The following is a 19,053-nucleotide window of genomic DNA, read 5'->3' as shown; positions in this document are numbered from 1 at the left end:
CTAAAGACTCTTATATTTTTATACATATACTCTTCTCCCCCCAACACATTGAGATTTTTTAATTTATTTTTTAAATTCTTAAATATTTTATTTTTTCCCGTTACAAGTAAAAATGTTTAAATTTTATTTATTTATTTATTTATTTTTTGCGGGGCAATGAGGGTGACTTGCCCAGGGTCACACAGCTGATAAGTGTCAAGTGTCTGAGGCCAGATTTGAATTCAAGTCCTCCTGAATCCAGGGCCGGTGCTTTATCCACTACACCACCTAAATGCCCCAAACATTTACTTTTTAAATATTGAGTTCCAAGTTCTCTCCCTCTCTCCCTCCCCCCGCATTGAGAAGGCATACATGCATAGTTATAAAAAATATTTCCATATTAGTCATGTTCATTTTATACTCTTTTTTTTTTTTTGCAGGGCAATGGGGGTTAAGTGACTTGCCCAGGGTCACACAGCTAGTAAGTGTCAAGTGTCTGAGACCAGGTTTGAACTCAGGTCCTCCTGAATCCAGGGCCAGTGCTTTATCCATTGCACCACCTAGCTGCCCCCATTTTATACTCTTAAACATTATTAAGGGCCCCAAAAAGATTTTATATGGGTTATATTTGTCAATCTATTCCATTTTAGAAATTAAAATGTCTTGGAATTATTATGAAAATAATTTTGGCCTCTCGGAATTCTTGAAAACACCTTAGGAACCTCTGAGGGTCTTTGGACTACACTTGGAGAACCACTTGTGTAAATTGCCTTAGATCTGTGCTTCCATGTTGTATATGTCAGAGTACTACTGTGTGTTATTTTAAGCTGTCAATCAACAGGTGACCTCCGTTGTCTATTTTTCTTTTTAGAGAAAATGCATGACATAGACTAGTAATACCCCAGAATTTGGAGTTTGAAAAACCTTTTAGAAGAAACAATTTAGGGGGCAGCTAGGTGGCGCAGTGGATAAAGCATTGGCCGTGGATTCAGGAGGACCTGAGTTCAAATCCAGCCTCAGACACTTGACACTTACTAGCTGTGTGACCCTGGGCAAGTCATTTAACCCTCATTGCCCTGCCCCCTCCCAAAAAGAAGAAACAATTTACTCTTTGTCTCCTGCAAATAAATAGACCATTAAAGTCAGAATTAAGAGAGATGTTCTTTTTGCTCTTAGTTTGCAGTTTAAAAACTCTTACAGAATTTCAAGGAGGGAGAAGATCTTTCTATACTGATTATAACCATTTTCTCCGTCAACTCAACAGGAGAGGGAGTTGCAAGATGACCTAAATGTCGTTTTCTTCTCGGATCATGGAATGACTGATATTTTCTGGATGGACAAAGTGATTGAGTTGCAGCAGTACATCAACTTGAGTGATCTGCTGCAGATGAAGGACCGAGGTCCCATTGTGAGCCTTTGGCCAGCTCCTGGAAAACATTCAGAGGCAAGAAGTGTTGTATTGGTGGCATGGGGGAGGGGTTTCATCATTTCTGAAAGCAAAGGGTTTGGGGATTAGCCTTGAAGCTGAAGCGTGTCTGCATAAGGAAGAAGAGGCATCTCAGGTTCATGCTTTATTCAGTACTGTTGTACAGTAGTCACCAGCCCATTGTGTGTGTGTGTGTGTGTGTGTGTGTGTGTGTGTGTGGTTACCATAGGAAATCAAATATTCTTCTTAGAGAAGAAAGAGGGACATGGAAACTACTTTCAAATAAGTGAATACAGTGATGAAAAAGAAGGATTAAACTTATTTGGTTTGGAACCAGAGAGGACAGAACTAGAAGCAATGGATGGACATTTGGAGAGAGGCACATTTTGATTCAATATGAAGAAAAAATTTTTACTAAGCATTAGAAGTGGAGGGGACTGCTTGGGAGGTGATAATGAGCTATCCATCACCTGAGAGGGGTCTTCAAGTGGTGCCTGGATAACCGCTTGTCCAGGACATTGTAGAGGCAATCTCTGTTCAGGTAGGGATAAGACGAAATCACCTCTGAGGTCTCTTTGAATTTTGGGCTAGAGTACCCAGAGTATGACACACAAGTTGACTCTTGAATGAGTTGCTACCTGTAGTTCTTTAAGGTACTGCTTCTCTTATTAATCCACTTATTTTAGCTGGTACTATGTGGTTTAAAAATAATTAGAAAGAGTGGGCAGCTAGATGGCATAGTAGATAAAGCACTGGTCCTGGATTCAGGAGGACCTGAGTTCAAATTCGGCCTCAGACACTTGACACTTACCAGCTGTGTAACCCTGGGCAAGTTTCTTAACCCTCATTGCCCCTCAGAAAAGAAGAAGAAGAAGAAGAGATAATGTCAATGTTTCTGCAAGTCAAAATATCACAACAAAGACTAGAAAAAATGGGCTACTGCTCTGATAAGACCAACTGATAATTGATGGACACCCTATTCACTCCCTCGGGTTCTTTGTTTTGTTAAGGGAATGAAGAGGAAGGCACACTTATAGGACAACAGGAATAGGAGTTACCCAGAGTTGGCAGGCATAGATAGGTTGTGATCTCTTTTGATGGAGGAAGTAAACACGCTGATGTGATTACTGATTCATTGGATTATTGGACTGACTACCTAACCATTTATAAGTGGAGCAGTGCACCCTTGGCTGCCCACGTGAGTCTTACCCTACTCATGCACTGCAGCTGCTATTCTGAGGACATTTCCATTTGGGATAACCACATAGAATTCCAGAAACTCAATTTGGAGCTTATCTAACCCCCCTTGGCAAAGGGTCATCTAGCCTTTTTTTTGAAGTCCCCCAGTGAGGGGCAACATGCTACTTTCCAAACCCATTCCACTTTGGGATAGTTCTAATTAGGAAGCTTTTCTTCATATTGAATCAAAATTTCTCTCTCTGGTACTTCCCCCCTTGCTTCTGTTTCTACTTTCTGGAGGATGAGTAGAAGCCTAATAGACTTTCTACGTTATAGCCCCAGTCCATGCCTACCCCATCCCCAAGTCTTCTCTTCATTAAATGCTCCTCAGTTTTCTAACAGATCCTCATAGAAGCATCTAGGTTGCACAGTGGGACATGGGAACAGTGGAGCATGGGAACAGAAATTAGGAAGATGCGAGTTCAAATCTAGCCTTAATCATTTATTAGTTGTGTGACCCCATATAAATCATTTCACTTCTGCCTGACTCAGTTTCCTAAGCTACATTTCAGGGTTATTGTGAGGATCAAATGAGATAAAATTTGTACAGCTTTTTGCAAACCTCAAAGCACTATATAAATGCTCCTCCTTCTTCTTCTCCTCCTCCTCCCCCTTCTTCTCCTCCCCTTCTTCTCCTTCTCTTTTCCACCTCTTCCTTCTCTTTTCCTCTTCTCCTCCTCCTCTTCCTCCTCTTCCTCCTTCTTCATTACTATTTTTACTTGCTCTCATCATTCTGGCCTTCTTCCTCCTTATGCTTTAAAGTTTTTCAGTGCTCTTTTGAAGATGTGGTTCCCAGCAATGAACACAGTGCTCCAAACAGGATAAGGCTGGGACAAAGTTTCAGGCATACCTACCTTTGTACCAAAGGAGATGAGGCCTTTGCTAACAACCCCTCTACCTCCTGCTGCAGAGTCAGCTTCTCTTAGAAATGGATCAGGCAGTTGCTCAAAACCATTGCTTATCATAAAACACACTTTAAAACTTTAAAGACTATTGGCACATCTTATGAACTTCATTTCAACAAGGAAAAAAGCCTCAAGCCTAGTAGCCAGAGACCACCATAAACCCAGAGAGTGCAAGGAGCATTTAATGTCACCCTTGAAAAGTAAATGATGGAAGCAAAGGTATTCATAAATAAACCTCAATCCAAAACCAAGTCAGGCACCTTTGCCAAAAAGCATCTTCTTCCACCCATAAAAAGTTACAAGTTCAAGAGCTTATGAGATGAAATTTTATGTTGCATGTCAAGGAAAACCCAAGGACTGTGTGCTGAAAACCTCCATTTTAGTTAAAGAGGAATTGATATTTAAAGTTATTCGATAAGCTGAAAAATAAAAATGCTCTTGCGGGAGTTTTATTAAATTTTCTGCAGTTTTCCAGCAGAGACTTTTCTATGAAGCTATATGCTATGAGTTCATTTGATTTCTTTCCTACCCCCACCATGGGGAGAGCTCTCCCATTCACAGTTCCTGTGACGGCCTAGACCAAAATTCTCTTTTCTGGTCACCATTTCTGCAAATGTGTTGTTGCCTCCTATCAGAATATAAGCTTCCCAAGAGCAAGGAATGACTTGCTTTTTGACTTGTGTTGCCAATATTTAGTGCAGGGCTGGTAACATAGTGGGAGTTTAATTAATCAGACAACAAAAATTTATTAGGCACCTGCTGTATGCCAGGCACCGTACACTAGGCATTGAATAGGTTTGGGGGCCACCATTCTCTCCTGGTTCTCCCCCTACCTCCTGGACCACTCCTCAGTCTTCTTTGCTAGATCGTCATCCAGATCACACCCTCTAACTTCACACTCAGGGTTCCATCCTGGGCCCTCTACTCTATGCTACCTCACTCGGGGATCTCATCAGCTTCCACTATGCTGATAATTCTCAAATCTAACTATCCTGTCCTAACCTCTCTCTTCATCTCCCATCTCGCATCTCCAATTGCCTTTCAGACATCTCAACCTGGATGGTGAGTAAACATCTTACTACACTCAATATGTTCAAAACAGAACTCATTATTTTTCCCCTAAAGACCCTCCCATTCCTAACTTCCCCATTAATATAGAGGGCAATTTCATCTTCCCAGTCCTCAGAATCACAACCTAGGAGTGAGTTTTGCCTCTTTATATCTCTCACCCTTCCACATTCAATCTGTTGCCAAGACTTTGCAACATCTCTCAGATGAACCCCTTTTATTTATTTATTTTTTTGGTGAGGCAACTGGGGTTAAGTGACTTGCCCAGGGTCACACAGCTAGTAAGTGTCAAGTGCCTGAGGTCAGATTTGAACTCATGTCCTCCTGAATCCAGGGCCGGTGCTCTATCCAGTGTGCCACCTAGTTTCCCCAGATGAACCCCTTTTCTCCTCTGACAATGCCACCACATTGGTACAGGCCCTCATTACCTCACATCTAGACTATTGCAATGATCTGCTGGTGGTTCTGCTTCCCTCTGGCCTCTCCCCACTCCAATCTATCCTCCATTCGGCTACCACATTGATATTCCTAAAGTGTAGGTTAAACCATATCCTACCCTACCCATACTCAATTAACTCAGTGACTCCCTATCACCTCCAGAATCAGCTATAAAATCCTCTGTTTGATGTTCAAAGACCTTAATAACCTAGCCTTCTCCTAATCAATGCAATCATAAAGCAGAAAGTATTATTACTTAAAGTCTTCAATTGTGTGAATGATATACTCTTGGTATAGACCAATGGAATGAACTGACAGGTCCTGGTTTTATATATATTTATATTTATAAACACATATATGCATATCTACGTATATGTTTATGCACGCATACATGTATATACACATACATGTATAAACATATGCACACACATACATATGTGTGTCAGTTAGTTAGGAGGATATAAGTCACCTGCCCCTTGGTCCAAACAAGTGAGAAAACCCTTCCTCATCCCTATTCTGGGCTGTTTCCTCCAGATGTTTCAATTGAGAAGTTGTTGTTGAGTCATTTCAGACGCTTCATGAGCCCATTTGGAGTTTTCTTGCAAAGATGTTGGAGTGGTTTGTCATTTCCTTCACCAGTTCATTTTACACATGAGGAAACTGACTCAAGCAGGGTGAAATGACTTCCCCTGGATCACACAGCTAGGAAGTGTTTAAGGCTGGGTTTGATCTCATGAAGATGAGTCTTCCTGACTCCAGACCCAGCATTCTACCTACTGGGCCACCTAGGTGCTCCCATTTGAGAAGTAGTGCTCCCTCAATACCGCTGTGCTTTCTGTGCCCAAAGGCAGAAAGTTTTCTCATGTACTATAACAATGGCATCTTCTTTTGTTTGTCCTTTGCACCATTAGCCAGATTGTGATGATCCAGCTAAGATTAAGATCATCCAGTTTAGGACCACAATTGTTCATTAAAAACCAGGAACAACCTAAACCATCATTCTTTGGCTTCCTTGGCAGGTAGCTAACAAACTGAAGCTGGTGGAACACATGACCGTTTATGAGAAGGAAACAATTCCCACCAGGTTTCATTACAAGAAAGGCAAATTTGTGTCTCCTCTGACTCTACTGGCTGAAGAAGGATGGTTCATCACTGAGGTAAAGTGTGGACAGTTGGCTAAGGATAAATAGTAAAAATCATTCAGTGCCTTAAAATTCTGTGGTGGTTAATGACTAATATGTAAATGTGTTGTGTATGACTGCACAAATAAAACATATTCTTATCCTTTTTTAGGGAGGGGAAAGAGAAGGGAGAAAATTGAGAATTCAGTTTTTTAAAAAGTGAATGTTAAAATTGTCTTTACATGTAATTGGGAAAAATAAAATCTATTTAAAAATAAATAAAATGCTTGCTAACCCCCACCCCCAAAGAATGTGGTTAAGCTCCCCCCATATCTATTACCTCAATATAATCCATTTTCAAATTTTTGTATTTAAAAAGTGAAAGTATGATATTCTGTTGCCATAGTGGCTCACCTGCTGATCCAGGAACTTGCATTGTTTTACCCATAATTGATTTTTTAAAAAATAAACATTTTTATTTAAAGTTTTGAGTTCCATATTCTAACCCTCCTTCCCCCTCTACCCCCACCCATGAGGTAGTAAGCAATCAGATATAGGTTATACATGTGCAATTATGTAAAACATTACCATATTAGTCATTTTGGATAATTGATTTTTTTAAAAGTTAGTGGTATATTTGAACATAGCAACTCCCTCTTAACAAACACTCTAATATAAACCTCCTTATAATGGTTATTTCCTGAGGCTGCTAGGTGGCGCTGTGGATGGTACAACTGGTCCTGGAGTCAGGAGGACCTGAGTTCAAATTCACCCTCAGATACTAACTAGATGTGTGACCCTGAGCAAGTCACTTAATCCTGATTGCTTCCTTAAACAAACATTCCCTATTCCCTGTGTCTGCTCAGAGCTGGGATTCTTAATCCTTTTGTGTGTCATGGACTCTTGGTAACCTGATGAGGCAAAATAAAATAAATATAAGTAATATAATAAATACTATAATGAATAAATAAAAATACATAAGATTCAAGGGACATAAATTATATTGAAATACAGTTATAAATTGCTTTCCCTAAAGTTCTTGGGCTTAGGTTAAGAATCCCTGATCTGGACCAAAATTCCATTTCTTGTTCACCCTTCAATTTGAGGGTAGGGTACTAACACTGACCATTTTATTTCATCACATTTTGTTGCTGATTCTACTTACACTGTGTATATTGTTCTTTTGGCTCTAATTCTTACTTTATTCTGCTTCATTTCCTACAAGTCTTTCCCATGTTTCTCCAAATTCCACATAGACATTATTCTTCATGGTCCATTAATATTCTATTCCATTCATTACCATAATTTCTTAAGTCATTTCACAATTTGAGGGAATATAATTCTTCCAGTTTTTTGTTCTCACAAATAATTCTACTAGTAACATTCTTGAACTAATGATTATTTTCTTGTTGTCATTAATCTTGGAGTACAATCCCAGTAGTGGGTCCACAGGGTATGAATAACTTGTTACCTTTTCTTACCCAAGTTACAATTGCAGTTAGAAGAGTTATACCAATTCATTGTTGCACCAGCAATGAATTTAATGTGTGTATCTTCCCACAAGCCTCCCAACAATTACTTTTCTCAACTTTTAGCATCTTGGCCAGATTAAAGGTGTGAGGTTACACCTGAATCCCTGATTATTAGTGACTTTGAACATTTTATTTGGTGACAACAACAAAGCCTTACAGTAGGGCAAGTAATTAAACGAAAGAGATCCCAGCTCCTTTATAACATCCAAGGAAATGTTCTATTGAACACAATTCTCTCCATTGGAATGGGACTATTTCACCTGGGTTTGCCATCTGTGTTTTTTGGTAGATGGCATCTTCCACCATGCCAACATCTTTCCTAATCCTGACTCTGCCATTCTGTATGCTACCTATCACACCAGAAGGGTGTCATCTGAAAATGTGATAAGTGTGGCATCTCTACCTTTGTCCAAGTTATTGATAAAAATGTTAATCAGACCAGGGACGTGGACCACGGGTGTGGATAGAGCGTGAGCTTGGGACACTGGCTCACCTTAGGGGAACTTTGCCACTGACCCTTCTGCCCTTCAGTGTCATTTTACTATGGGCTCCATCTGTGGGCCTGGGCATTGAATATAAACCATTATTCTATAGAAGAGAGGCAGCTAGGTGGTACAATGGATGGATGACTTGGCCAGGAAGTCCTGGAGGTCAAAATCAATGTTATACACTTGCTAGCTGTGTGACCCTGGGCTAGTCACTCTGCCTGTTTCCTCACTTCATAGTAAAATAGTAATATCACCTATCTCATAGGGTGCTATAAGGATCAAATGAGAGAATATTTGTAAAATACAGAGCACAATGCCTAGCACATAGTGAGTGCATTATCAATATTTATATTCTGCTTCCCTCTTCCCATCTCACCTGTGGATGAGGCTGATGCATGCCAAGGAGCAAGCTAACACCAGGTGGAGGAAGGACAATTCCTGACCTGAGGGGTGGGGTAAAAATCTAGAGTCAAACTAGCACAAACCCAAAAGCAAGCCTGGGCCAGTACCAGGACTTCTTCAGAGGACCAGAACCCAAAAGCCTGGAATCAACCATAGTAATCAGTTGAAGAGGGTGAAGAGGTATCTGATTGTGGGAATCAATTCTTTGATCAGTGCAGGGAGTTCCCAGTAAACACTCCCAAGTGCAGCCTAAACCAGACTGACATATAAATGGGAGGTGTTTAATAGTATAAATATACAATAGAATTTAGATAATGTTAATATGTAGTTTACTAAGTCGATAGGAAGCCCACAGAGATATTTGTGTGGGTCTAGTCGCCTCCATTTCTTTGTGAGTTTAACACCACTACACCACCTTAATTAGGAGGCGAGATACACAGTAGAGTTCGAGAAGGCAGCTGACTATTTGTCTGACTCAACCTGTCTCTCCAAAGCTCTTATTTTTCTAATTTGGCTGCTTGTGCTGCCCAGCCCTGATCCAAGGCCAACTCTACCATGTCCCCACTTGACTCAGCCAGGTCACTGTGGCAGGGAGGTTAAACAGAGATAAATGTGATAAATGGTAAATGTGACCAGGGCTGGTGCAATTTTTTAGGCTAGACTTTTACAGGACTAACAGGTTTTTAAATCTGTTTCAAGGTTGTTTAAAGAACTATTGTTGGTATGTGAAAATAATGACTAAGGAAATTTGTTGGGGGCCTTTTAAGTGAAAACTTTTTTTGGTGAGGCAATTGGAGTTAAGTGACTTGCCCAGGGCCACACAGCTAGTGAGTGTCAAGTGTCTGAGGTCAGATTTGAACTCAGGTCCTCCTGAATCCAGGGCCAGTACTCTATCTACTATGCCACCTAGCTGCCCCAAGTGAATATTTTTTTTAATTCTATTTTGATTTTAATGAGAGAAAAGAGAGAATTAAAATATTTCCATATTGTTTCTTCTTAATATTTTTAAAGCATCTGCATATTCCTGAGTATTCTACATATCAGAGAAAGAGAATAATAATAAGCTTTAAGCTAATCAAATCTTAAAACCCCAAAGAACAAATATACACACAGATAGAGGAGAGTTGAATGGGACACTGAGGTTGGAGTCACGAAAACCTAGGTTCATAGCTTACCTCAGACACTTCTTGGTTGTGGGACCTTGGAGCAAGTCCTTTCATGACTGAGGGGCTCAGTTTTCCTCATCTCTAAAATCAGGGGACTGGACTGTATGATCTCTAAGGTCACTTCCAGCTCAAAATGTCTGATGTGACGACTCAATTCTAATTCTGCCATTTGTAAGCTCTCTAATTTTGAGCCCAGGGGTCAGAGGATTCCGATCCTACCTCTGATGCTTCCTACCTGTTCGACCTTGGGTGAATCACTTAATATCCCTGGGCCTCATCTTCCACTAGATTTATGACCACATACATGACTTTTCTGTGGCTCGGTTTTCTCATCTGCAAACTGAAGTTGGTAAACTTGTACGGTCTCTTCCTGTTGGAAATCCTATAAACACTTAGGCATGCAGAGATAAATTGTTCATGCTTCATGCATTCCACCTTTCTCCCTCCCTCTTCATTGCCCACTTCTCCAAGGAAGTAAACAGTAAGAAATGAGGGCAAGGGAAAAATCCTGATGGTGTTTTATTCCTAAAGGACAGAAGTATATTAAATGGTGTTTTTTTTTAAATGTAGCTGAAATCCCACACAGTTAAATATAAAAACGTTTTCAGAAAGCTGAAATCTTAAAAAAAGAAAACCTCTCTAATTATTGATAATTAAAATTATCGATTATTATAATTATAATGATAATTCATTGTTGTTGTCTGTCCTTTGTTCTCAAAGGGGACCATAATATCGGGGTGATGCCACAATTTGCAGTGAATTGGATTTAAATGAGGTAGGGCTGAGCAAAGTCACCAGCCTCATTCTCTCCTCCAGAGCCATCTGTGTCCAATGGCAAGATATACATCAGGATAACTGGAGATGACTGCAGATGTTTAAGGCAACTGGGTTAAATGACTTGCCCAGGGTCACATAGCTAGTAAGTGTCTGAGATGAAATTCAAACTCAGGTCCTCCCAAATTCAGGGCCAGTGCTCTGTCCACTGGACCACCTGGCTTCCCCAATTATTGATAATTGCTTGAGTATATGCTGTTATTTGCATCTGTCTTCTAGACTCTCCCCTTTTCTGATGGTTTTTCCTTATTACCTCAACTATGTGGGATTTCTTTTGTTTGCTCTTCCATAAATGTTTTATTTCCATTATTAGGGTCTAGTAAGGGAAACGATGCCTTGAGACCCTACTTTAATGAACTCTTGAGGTTTTATTTATTTTTCTGCTAAAAATCTCAAGAAAGAGACCTTGAACACACTGATTTTCCTTGTTGGCTCAGACTTTTTCTTTGAAGTCTCTAGTGTTTATTATAGTTTCTTGGCTGCCGAGAATTGAAAACTCTCTCCTATATCCCTGGTCACTGCTCTGTGCCAGGGATATTAATCTCTCATATTCCTGTTTGCAAAATAGACCCACAAATGGAAAACGAATATTGCATATCGCTACTTAACCAACATGCCAGCCCATGTGATGAAGCTCTTTTGTTGGGCCGTACCTCACATCTGCACCATGGCTAACCGCTCCCTCTTGAATTCATGGTCTCTCTGGGCTTGCATTAGCATGGTTAGCTATGATTGCTTCCTGCTTTTGACATGATTAGAAAAACAGCTGAGTCACTGACAGCTGAGAGTGGTTTGGTTGGAGCCAACTGTTGAAATTCCACAATTCCAGCCTCCTTCCCCAACACCTCCTTACTCTCCATCCCCCAGCCCTGCAATCCTTTAACATTTGGTTCCCTTAGTGCTGTTTTTGATGAACCCAGGACCATTTTCATTATGGCGGAGACCCTAATGGTCACAGTCCTATTCCCAATCAGGAATGATTAAAAGCGACAAGCTTGCCATTCTGACCACGACAGTCAGAAGCCTCTGTTCACTTTCTTTTCCCATCTCTCTAAGCACCATTAGTGAACTAGCTATAGAAAGGGAAGCAGGTTTTCATTTGTCAGAGAGAATCGAGGGGCTGCCCAGAGTGCTTGTTGATAGTTTCTTTTTGCCTCATGAAAGGTGGAAGGCAGAGATGCAGTGCTGTGGAGAACCAAGGTTTGGATCTCAGATTAGTCACATAGACCACAGAATTCTAGTAAAAGAACTGGAAAGGGGGACGGCTAGGTGGCACAGTGGATCTTAAAGCACCAGCCCTGGATTTAGGAGGGCCTGAGTTCAAATCCAGCCTCAGACACTTGACACTTACTAGCTGTGTGACCCTGGGCAAGTCAGTTAACCCTCATTGCCCCACCAAAAAAAAAAAAAGAAAGAACTGGAAGGGACCCTAGGTGTCATCTTGTCTAATCCTCTCATTTTACAAATGAAAAAAAAAAAACAACTGAGGCACTGGGAAGTTAAGGGACTGAGATTCAGGAGCAAGTAGCTGATCCAGGATTTGAACTCTGATCCCCTGACTTCAAATTCATTAGTGCACAAAGCCTCCATCCATGTAGGCTGGAAAGGACTAAAGTTTCATGAAAGATCAATTTTTCCTTTCTTGCTATTTTTCATATTGCTTTGTCTGGGTGACTCCTGATCTGACTGGCCTATCCATCAGTTGTGCATGCATACCTGCGCATGCATCTCCTTGAAAACAGAGCTTGGATCTGTCTCCATTATTTATAGATCTTAATTCAGACAATGTCAATCTGTAAGTATTCTGAATATGCTTATAAATGTGAACGAAGCTCTTTGGTGGTTGGGGTTCTCATTTTTGTCTTGGCATCTCCAACACCAGATTATAATAATAATAATCAGTTAATAAATATTTTTCAAATTAGATTTATTGAACTGAAAATTTTGAGGGGAAAAGGATAGCCAATCTCACAGAATCTTCCAAGAGGAGCTTTTAAAAATTTTTCTTTTGAAAAAAAAAAAGGTTTATTTTAAAAAGTGGCAGGATAAATGAAATATTAAACTCAATTGGGAATACGTTAATGTCTGCTCTTTTTGAGGAGGTGACTACAGAAGTCCTGCCTACATCCAAGTGATGATGCTTCAAGAATTAAGATGAGGTGGGGTGGAAATAGTGATCTATAGCTCTAATTCTTATTATCATCAATAATATGATATACACTGGGAGGAATTCACTTTTTCTTTTCTTTTTTTTTTCTTGAGGCAATTGGGGTTAAGTGACTTGCCCAGGGTCACACAGCTAGTTAAGTGTCAAGTGTCTGAGGCTGGATTTGAACTCAGGTCCTCCTGATTCCAAGGCCAGTGCTTTATCCACTGCACCACCTAACTGCCCCGAATTCACTTTTTCGATGGTACAGCTGCAGAAAGGACTTATGGCCCATTGTGTCCTCTGACCCAAAGAGAACAAAGAATGGGGCAGCTAGGTGGCGCAGTGGATAAAGCACTGGACTTGGATTCAGGAGGACCTGAATTCAAATCCAGCCTCAGACACTTGACACTTAACTAGCTGTGTGACCCTGGGCAGGTCACTTAACCTTCATTGCCCTGAAAAAACAAAAACAAAACAAAACAAAGAGAACAAAGATTAGAGGCAAGAAGATAACTTAGCAAGTCATTAAAATAGTCCTCCCAGCAGCCACACCGCAGTTCATCTCATCCCACCCCAACCTCCCTAGCAGCAGCAGGTCGTCCTTCAGGTGAAAAACCTCCTAGAGTCACACAGTGTCCCAGGCTGCTCCTTCTCCTATTCTCAAGGGTTATCATCTAGATGAGCTCTCCATCCTCCAACTTCCCTATTCCACCCTCTGTCCTGTCTCCCTCCCATGCCCCAGGCATAAAAATTCCTTGTTATGGTTCTGTACCCTCGGATAATTCTTCATATTTCACAAATATCTGGATCGCAGTCTAGGGATCTGCTCTCCCTGACATAACTAACCAACTGTTTGTTTTTCCCTCTTGTTGAGCTAGGTAGCTCAGTGAATAAGGTCCTGGGTTTGAAATCAGGAAGACTCACTTTTATGAGTTAAAATCTGGCCTAACTGTGCGACCTTCAGCAAATCACTTAACCTTGTTTGCCTCAGTTTCCTTATCTGTAAAATGGAGAAGGAAATGGCAAACCACTTAGTCTCTTTGACAAGAAAACCCCACCTGGGGTCATTAAAGGTTGGACAAGACTGAACAACAACAACAACAACAAAAATGTTGTTTATGGCTTGATTATGCCTTTTAGGATGTCTTAATAAAAATTAATAACTATTATTTATATGGCATTTTGAACTTTGCAATGTACTTTATAGATGTTAACTCATTTGATCCTCACAACCCTGTGAGGTAGGTGCTATTATTATAACCATTTTAGTGATGAAGAAACTGAGGCACAGAGAGGTTAAGTAACTAGTTCAGGATTATGCAACTGGTGAGTGTCCGAGACAAGATTCAAACTCGCTGCACCACCTGGCTGTCTATTTCCTGCATACAAGTCATTTTTGCTAACATGCTGCCGTCTACTTGCATTCCTGTCATGTGATGCTTCTTTGTTCTTAAGGTCATCTGCTTAGCACGTAGTAGGCACTTAATACATGTTTATTAGTTGATTAATTGATTATTGATCTTCATTCTCAGTTCTTCATAGACACTAGTATTTGAGAATTTGTAGAACTGCATAGCTTCACCTAAAGAATGTTGAAAATAGGGGCTTTTGGGGACAGCTAGGTGGCGCAGTGGATAAAGCACTGGCCTTGCATTCAGGAGGGTCTGAGTTCAAATCCAGCCTCAGACACTTGACACTTAACTAGCTGTGTGACCCTGGGCAAGTCACTTAACCCTCATTGCCCTGCAAAAAAAATTAAAATTAAAAAAAAAGATAATAGGGGCTTTTGGGGGCAGCCACTTTGCACAGTGGATAAAGCACCATCCCTGGATTCAGGAGGACTTGAGTTCAAATCCAGCCTCAGACATTTGACACTAGCTGTGTGGCCCTGGGCAAGTCACTTAACCCTCACTGCCGCCCCCCCCCCAAAAGGGAAAGAAATGGAAGGAACTTCAGATGCCTCTATTAAACCCACACTTGAAAAAGAATCCCCTCTATAACATATGAGCAAATGGTAAATCAATCTTTGCATGAATACTACCAATGATGGGGAGCTCACTCCCCAACAAGCCAGCCCATTTTACTTTGAACAGTTCTGGTTTCTAGAACAATTTTTCTGATATTGAGCCTACATCTTCTTTTCTGTGACTTCCACCAGTCATTCCCACTTCTGCCCTTTGGGGTCTCTTCTGCTCTACTACTCTTCAAATCCTTGAAAATGGAGAAGGCTTCCTGGGGGTTATTGGGTATGAAGAAAGGGCAGTACTTAGAAAGAGAGGAGGGTTTGTGTCCCGGGCAGACTTAACATCTTAGTTCTTCCTGGAAGGAGGCCAGAGTGTATGAGTGTATTTGGTAGAGGTAGTCCATACTGGTGCCCTCTTAAGGGGGGGCAATTTCATGATTCTCTCAGTGTTCTGTGCCAGGGAAGATACACATGCTGTTCACGCCAAAGCCACCCAGCCATCCCGAGAAACTGGAAACCTAAGTTTCCTGGTGAGGGTAAAATGTGGGTCACCCTAGCAGTGTCTGCCTACATAGGGGTCTCTGTCTCTCAGTCTCTCTGTCTCTCTCTCCCTCCCTCCCTATTGATCTCTCCCTTTCCCTCTCCCTCTCTCTTCCTCTCTCCCTCTTCCTCTCCTTTCCTCCTTCCCTCTCTCCTTCTCTCTCTCCCTCTCCTTCCCTCCCTCCCACTCCTTCTTCCACCCCCTTCTTCTTCCTTTCTCTCCCTCCCTCCGACCCCCTCTTTCTCCCCTTCCCTCCCTCCATCCCCCCCCCAATTTCTCCTGCTATAGCAGCCATCTGCTGATTTATGCAGAGAGGAACATCAAAGGAATGTTAAGGGTGAGAAGAACAAGTGCTAATAGATTCCAAAAATGCAGCAGTCAGGAGTGAGTAAATTGCCCAGAGAGCCAGGTCGATTCCACAGACCCTGGGGGAAGCGAGGGAGGGGTGCCAACCAAAAGAAAAAGCAGGAGAATGCCTCTGGACGAAGGTCTGTCTGTCCTTACTCTCTCCCTGTTACTTTGATCTGGGCTCACTTCATTGTGGGTGCTTCTTCTACTGAGCTAGATCAGGGCTTGTGGGTGCTGCCTACCCATCCTGGGCCACTGTTGGGGGTCTTCCTCTAATCCAGGGGTTCTTAACCAATTTTGTGTCATGGATCCCTTTGGTAGCTGGTAAAAGCCAACGGACTCCTCATAATAATTTTATTTGGTTTTTGGTTTTGGTTTTTTTGGTGAGGCAATTGGGGTTAAGCGACTTGCCCAGGGTCACACAGCTAGTAAGTGTCAAGGGTCTGAGGCCGCATTTGAACTCAAGTCCTCCTGAATCCAGGGCCAGTGCTCTATCCACTGTGCCACCTAGCTGCCCCCAGAATAATTTTAAATGCATAAAATAAAATACACAGGATTACACAGGAAAGTAAACCAATTATATTAAAATGTAATCTTCAAAATATATTTTTAAAAAATAAGTCTGCAGACTACAGGTTAAGAACACTTGTTCTGGATCTCTTACAGTAGTGGATACATTATACATGTTGTCTCCCCCACAGAATGGAAGCTCTTGAGGGCAGGACTGCTTCATTTTTGGTTTTTATATTCCCAGGACCTAGTGTAGAGTGTGGCTACTCAAAAGATGCCCATTGATTGCTTGATCTAGCAATGTGGGGAGAGGTGCAGGATTTGCAGTAAGATGATCCAAGTTCAAGTCATGACTTCACTACTTTCACTCATCCGACCTTGGGTCAATTACTTCTCTTTGTGCTTTGGTTTCCTTATCTGTAAAAATGAAGAGGTGGGACTAGAGAAACTCTTACGTCCCTTTATACTTCCTATCTAGGGTTCAGTGATTGCATGGAGAACATGGAAGCACCCAACCTTGTCCAATGATTATTCCTCACTCTATGGCCAATTCACTGACTTGCAGCCTTATTTCTTACTATAAGTCTACACTCCCTATTCTTGTGTGTGTGTGTGTGTGTGTGTGTGTGTGTGTGTGTGTGTGTTTTGTTTTTAGTGAGGCAATTGGGGTTAAGTGACTTGCCCAGGGTCACACATCTGAGGCCAGATTTGAACTCAGGTACTCCTGACTCCAGGGCCGGTGCTCTATCCACTGCACCACCTAGCTGCCCCTACACCCCCTATTCTTAATGCTTAGGACAGATCCCCAGGCTACAGCATGTCCACAAAGTAGCCGAAAGAAAAAAGGGGGCAGGGTGAAAATAAAAGTCAAAGGGAATAGTTTACAAATTAGCTTTCCCATCATATAATCTTGTTGTTGTTCAGCTGTTTCCAGCGGTCATGTCCAACTCTCCATGACCCCATTTGGGGTTTTCTTAGCAAAGATACTGAAATGGTTTGCCATTTCATTTTCCAGCTTATTTGACAGATGAGGAAACTGAGGCAAGCAGAGGGAAATGACTTATCCAGGATGACACAGCTAGTAAGTGTCTGAGGCCAGATTTGAATTCAGGAAAACGAGTCTTCCTGATCCTAGACCCAGTGCTCTATGCACTTCACCACCTAGCTGCCCATCATATGATCTACTAATATAATAATGTTCACTATAAATTGTTTTCCTTTTCTTTTTAAATCTTTGTTACAGGGAAGGCTCTTTGGGTAGTGGAGGAAGAGGAATATGTTAGAAAATGAATCATTAGTCTCCTTTCTAATTTGGTCCCTACAACAGGCATAGTATCTAACCTCAGACACCATCTCATTGTACAAATGAGGAAACTGAAGCCTAGGGGAGTTCAGTGGCTTGTCCAAGGTTACACAGGTAGTAGAGGTCACAGGCAAAATTTGAACTCAGTTCCTCTTTTGTGAAGGCAAACTAGGCCCATCTTTTGGCTCAATTCTTACCTAGCCTTAATCACTGAATGGATGAAGCCTCAGACAGCCTGAGACCTGGGAAAGGCCTTAGCTTTGAAAGGCCAAGGTCCCCCACTGCATCTAGAGCCGTCACCAGTCATCCTGACCTTGTCTTGCCACTGGACACTGATGGCTCTGGAGGAGAGAGTGAGGCTGATGACTTTGCACAGCCCTGCCTCACTTAAATCCAGTTTACTTGCAAGTGAAGACATCATCCTCCTGATGTCATTGATCCTCTTCAAGAATGAAGGACAAACAACAACAATCTGACTCCAAAGCTACTTTTCTTTCCACCAGTTGTCACCCATGTCTGGATTTCTTTTCCCTCCTCATCTCCAACTTTTTCCAAGGGGACCTTCCTTTAAGACCCAAATAAATTTTACCTTCTGCAGGAGGCCTTCCTAATCCCTTCTTGAGCATTCCTGTCTTTTTTTTTAATTTATTTTTTGGTGTGGTGTGGGGGGAGGCAATCAGAGTTAAGTGACTTTTCCAGGGTCACACAGCTAGTAAGTGTCTGAGGACAGATTTGAACTCAGGTCCTCCTGACTCCAGAGCCTGTATTCTCTGAGCCACCTAGCCATCCTTTCAGCATTCCCTTCTAAGATTATCTTCCTTCTACTCTGTTTCTAGCATGAGCTTATTTATTTGTGTTTTTTCTCTCTTATTTGTGCTCCTTGAAGGCAGGGACTGGTGTGTGTGTGTGTGTGTGTGTGTGTTTGTTTTTCGTATAATATAGATAGACTTTGGTAGTCTTTGTCCCAACTCCTACTTGTACTAGAAAATCAGGAGATCGAGGGATGGCTACATGTCCCCACTGAGGTCCCAGGGGTAGCCCCAAGTTCTTGCAGTGATTCTTCTAATTTTATCAACTCAGTCCCACAATGTGGCATGTTCATTCAATATCAATCACATTAGCCAACTTATATTTCCTCAGTATTGATTAACCAAATTATACCAATTAGCTTGACAAATGGATATTTACTAAGATATAGGAAGAACCCAAGGTTTTTTAAATTTCCTTCTGAACTGCAATACGGTCTCCCCTCTACATTTGGTCCCTAGGAATAAGAGGCTCAAACTTAGCTGAGGTGTTCGTTCTTTCTGCTATCAAGTTCACGGGTGTGAACAGTATAGCCAATGGAGGAGTTTGCTCCTTTGCTTGCCTCACGTGAGAGCTTTGCCAGAGGGTCAATTCATAGTTGGACAGGGTCACTGAAGGTTGTTCCTCAGGCTTATGACAGTTCACAAACTCGGTCCCCCAACCCTTTGAATCTTACAAGGCCAATCTGTCTCCAATACTGTTTGTTATCATGCACTTCCAAAATTAGGGTCATTGATGACATGACTTTCCCACCCCCGCCAACTTTGGCTAAGCCCTCATTATATTTCTACAGCCAGTGTTTCCCACGGTGCCTGGAAATGTAGTAATAAGTAC

The 19,053-nt window shown here is 41.6% G+C and overlaps 1 protein-coding gene across 1 annotated transcript in view; it reads left to right on the top strand.

Moving 5' to 3' along the window:
* The window catches only part of ENPP6 (ectonucleotide pyrophosphatase/phosphodiesterase 6), a 161,452-nt gene that overhangs the window by 130,700 nt on the left and 11,699 nt on the right, over positions 1 to 19,053 (top strand). The window contains exons 5-6 of the mRNA XM_043971241.1: positions 1,244 to 1,423; positions 6,075 to 6,212. Coding sequence (XP_043827176.1) covers positions 1,244 to 1,423; positions 6,075 to 6,212 — 318 coding nt within the window. The remainder of the gene's footprint in view (positions 1 to 1,243; positions 1,424 to 6,074; positions 6,213 to 19,053) is intronic.

Source organism: Dromiciops gliroides, chromosome 6 (genome assembly GCF_019393635.1).
Source record: "Dromiciops gliroides isolate mDroGli1 chromosome 6, mDroGli1.pri, whole genome shotgun sequence".
NCBI lineage: Eukaryota > Metazoa > Chordata > Mammalia > Microbiotheria > Microbiotheriidae > Dromiciops > Dromiciops gliroides.
Note: the sequence above shows the minus strand (reverse complement) of the source record. Positions and strands in the feature narration are given on the sequence as shown.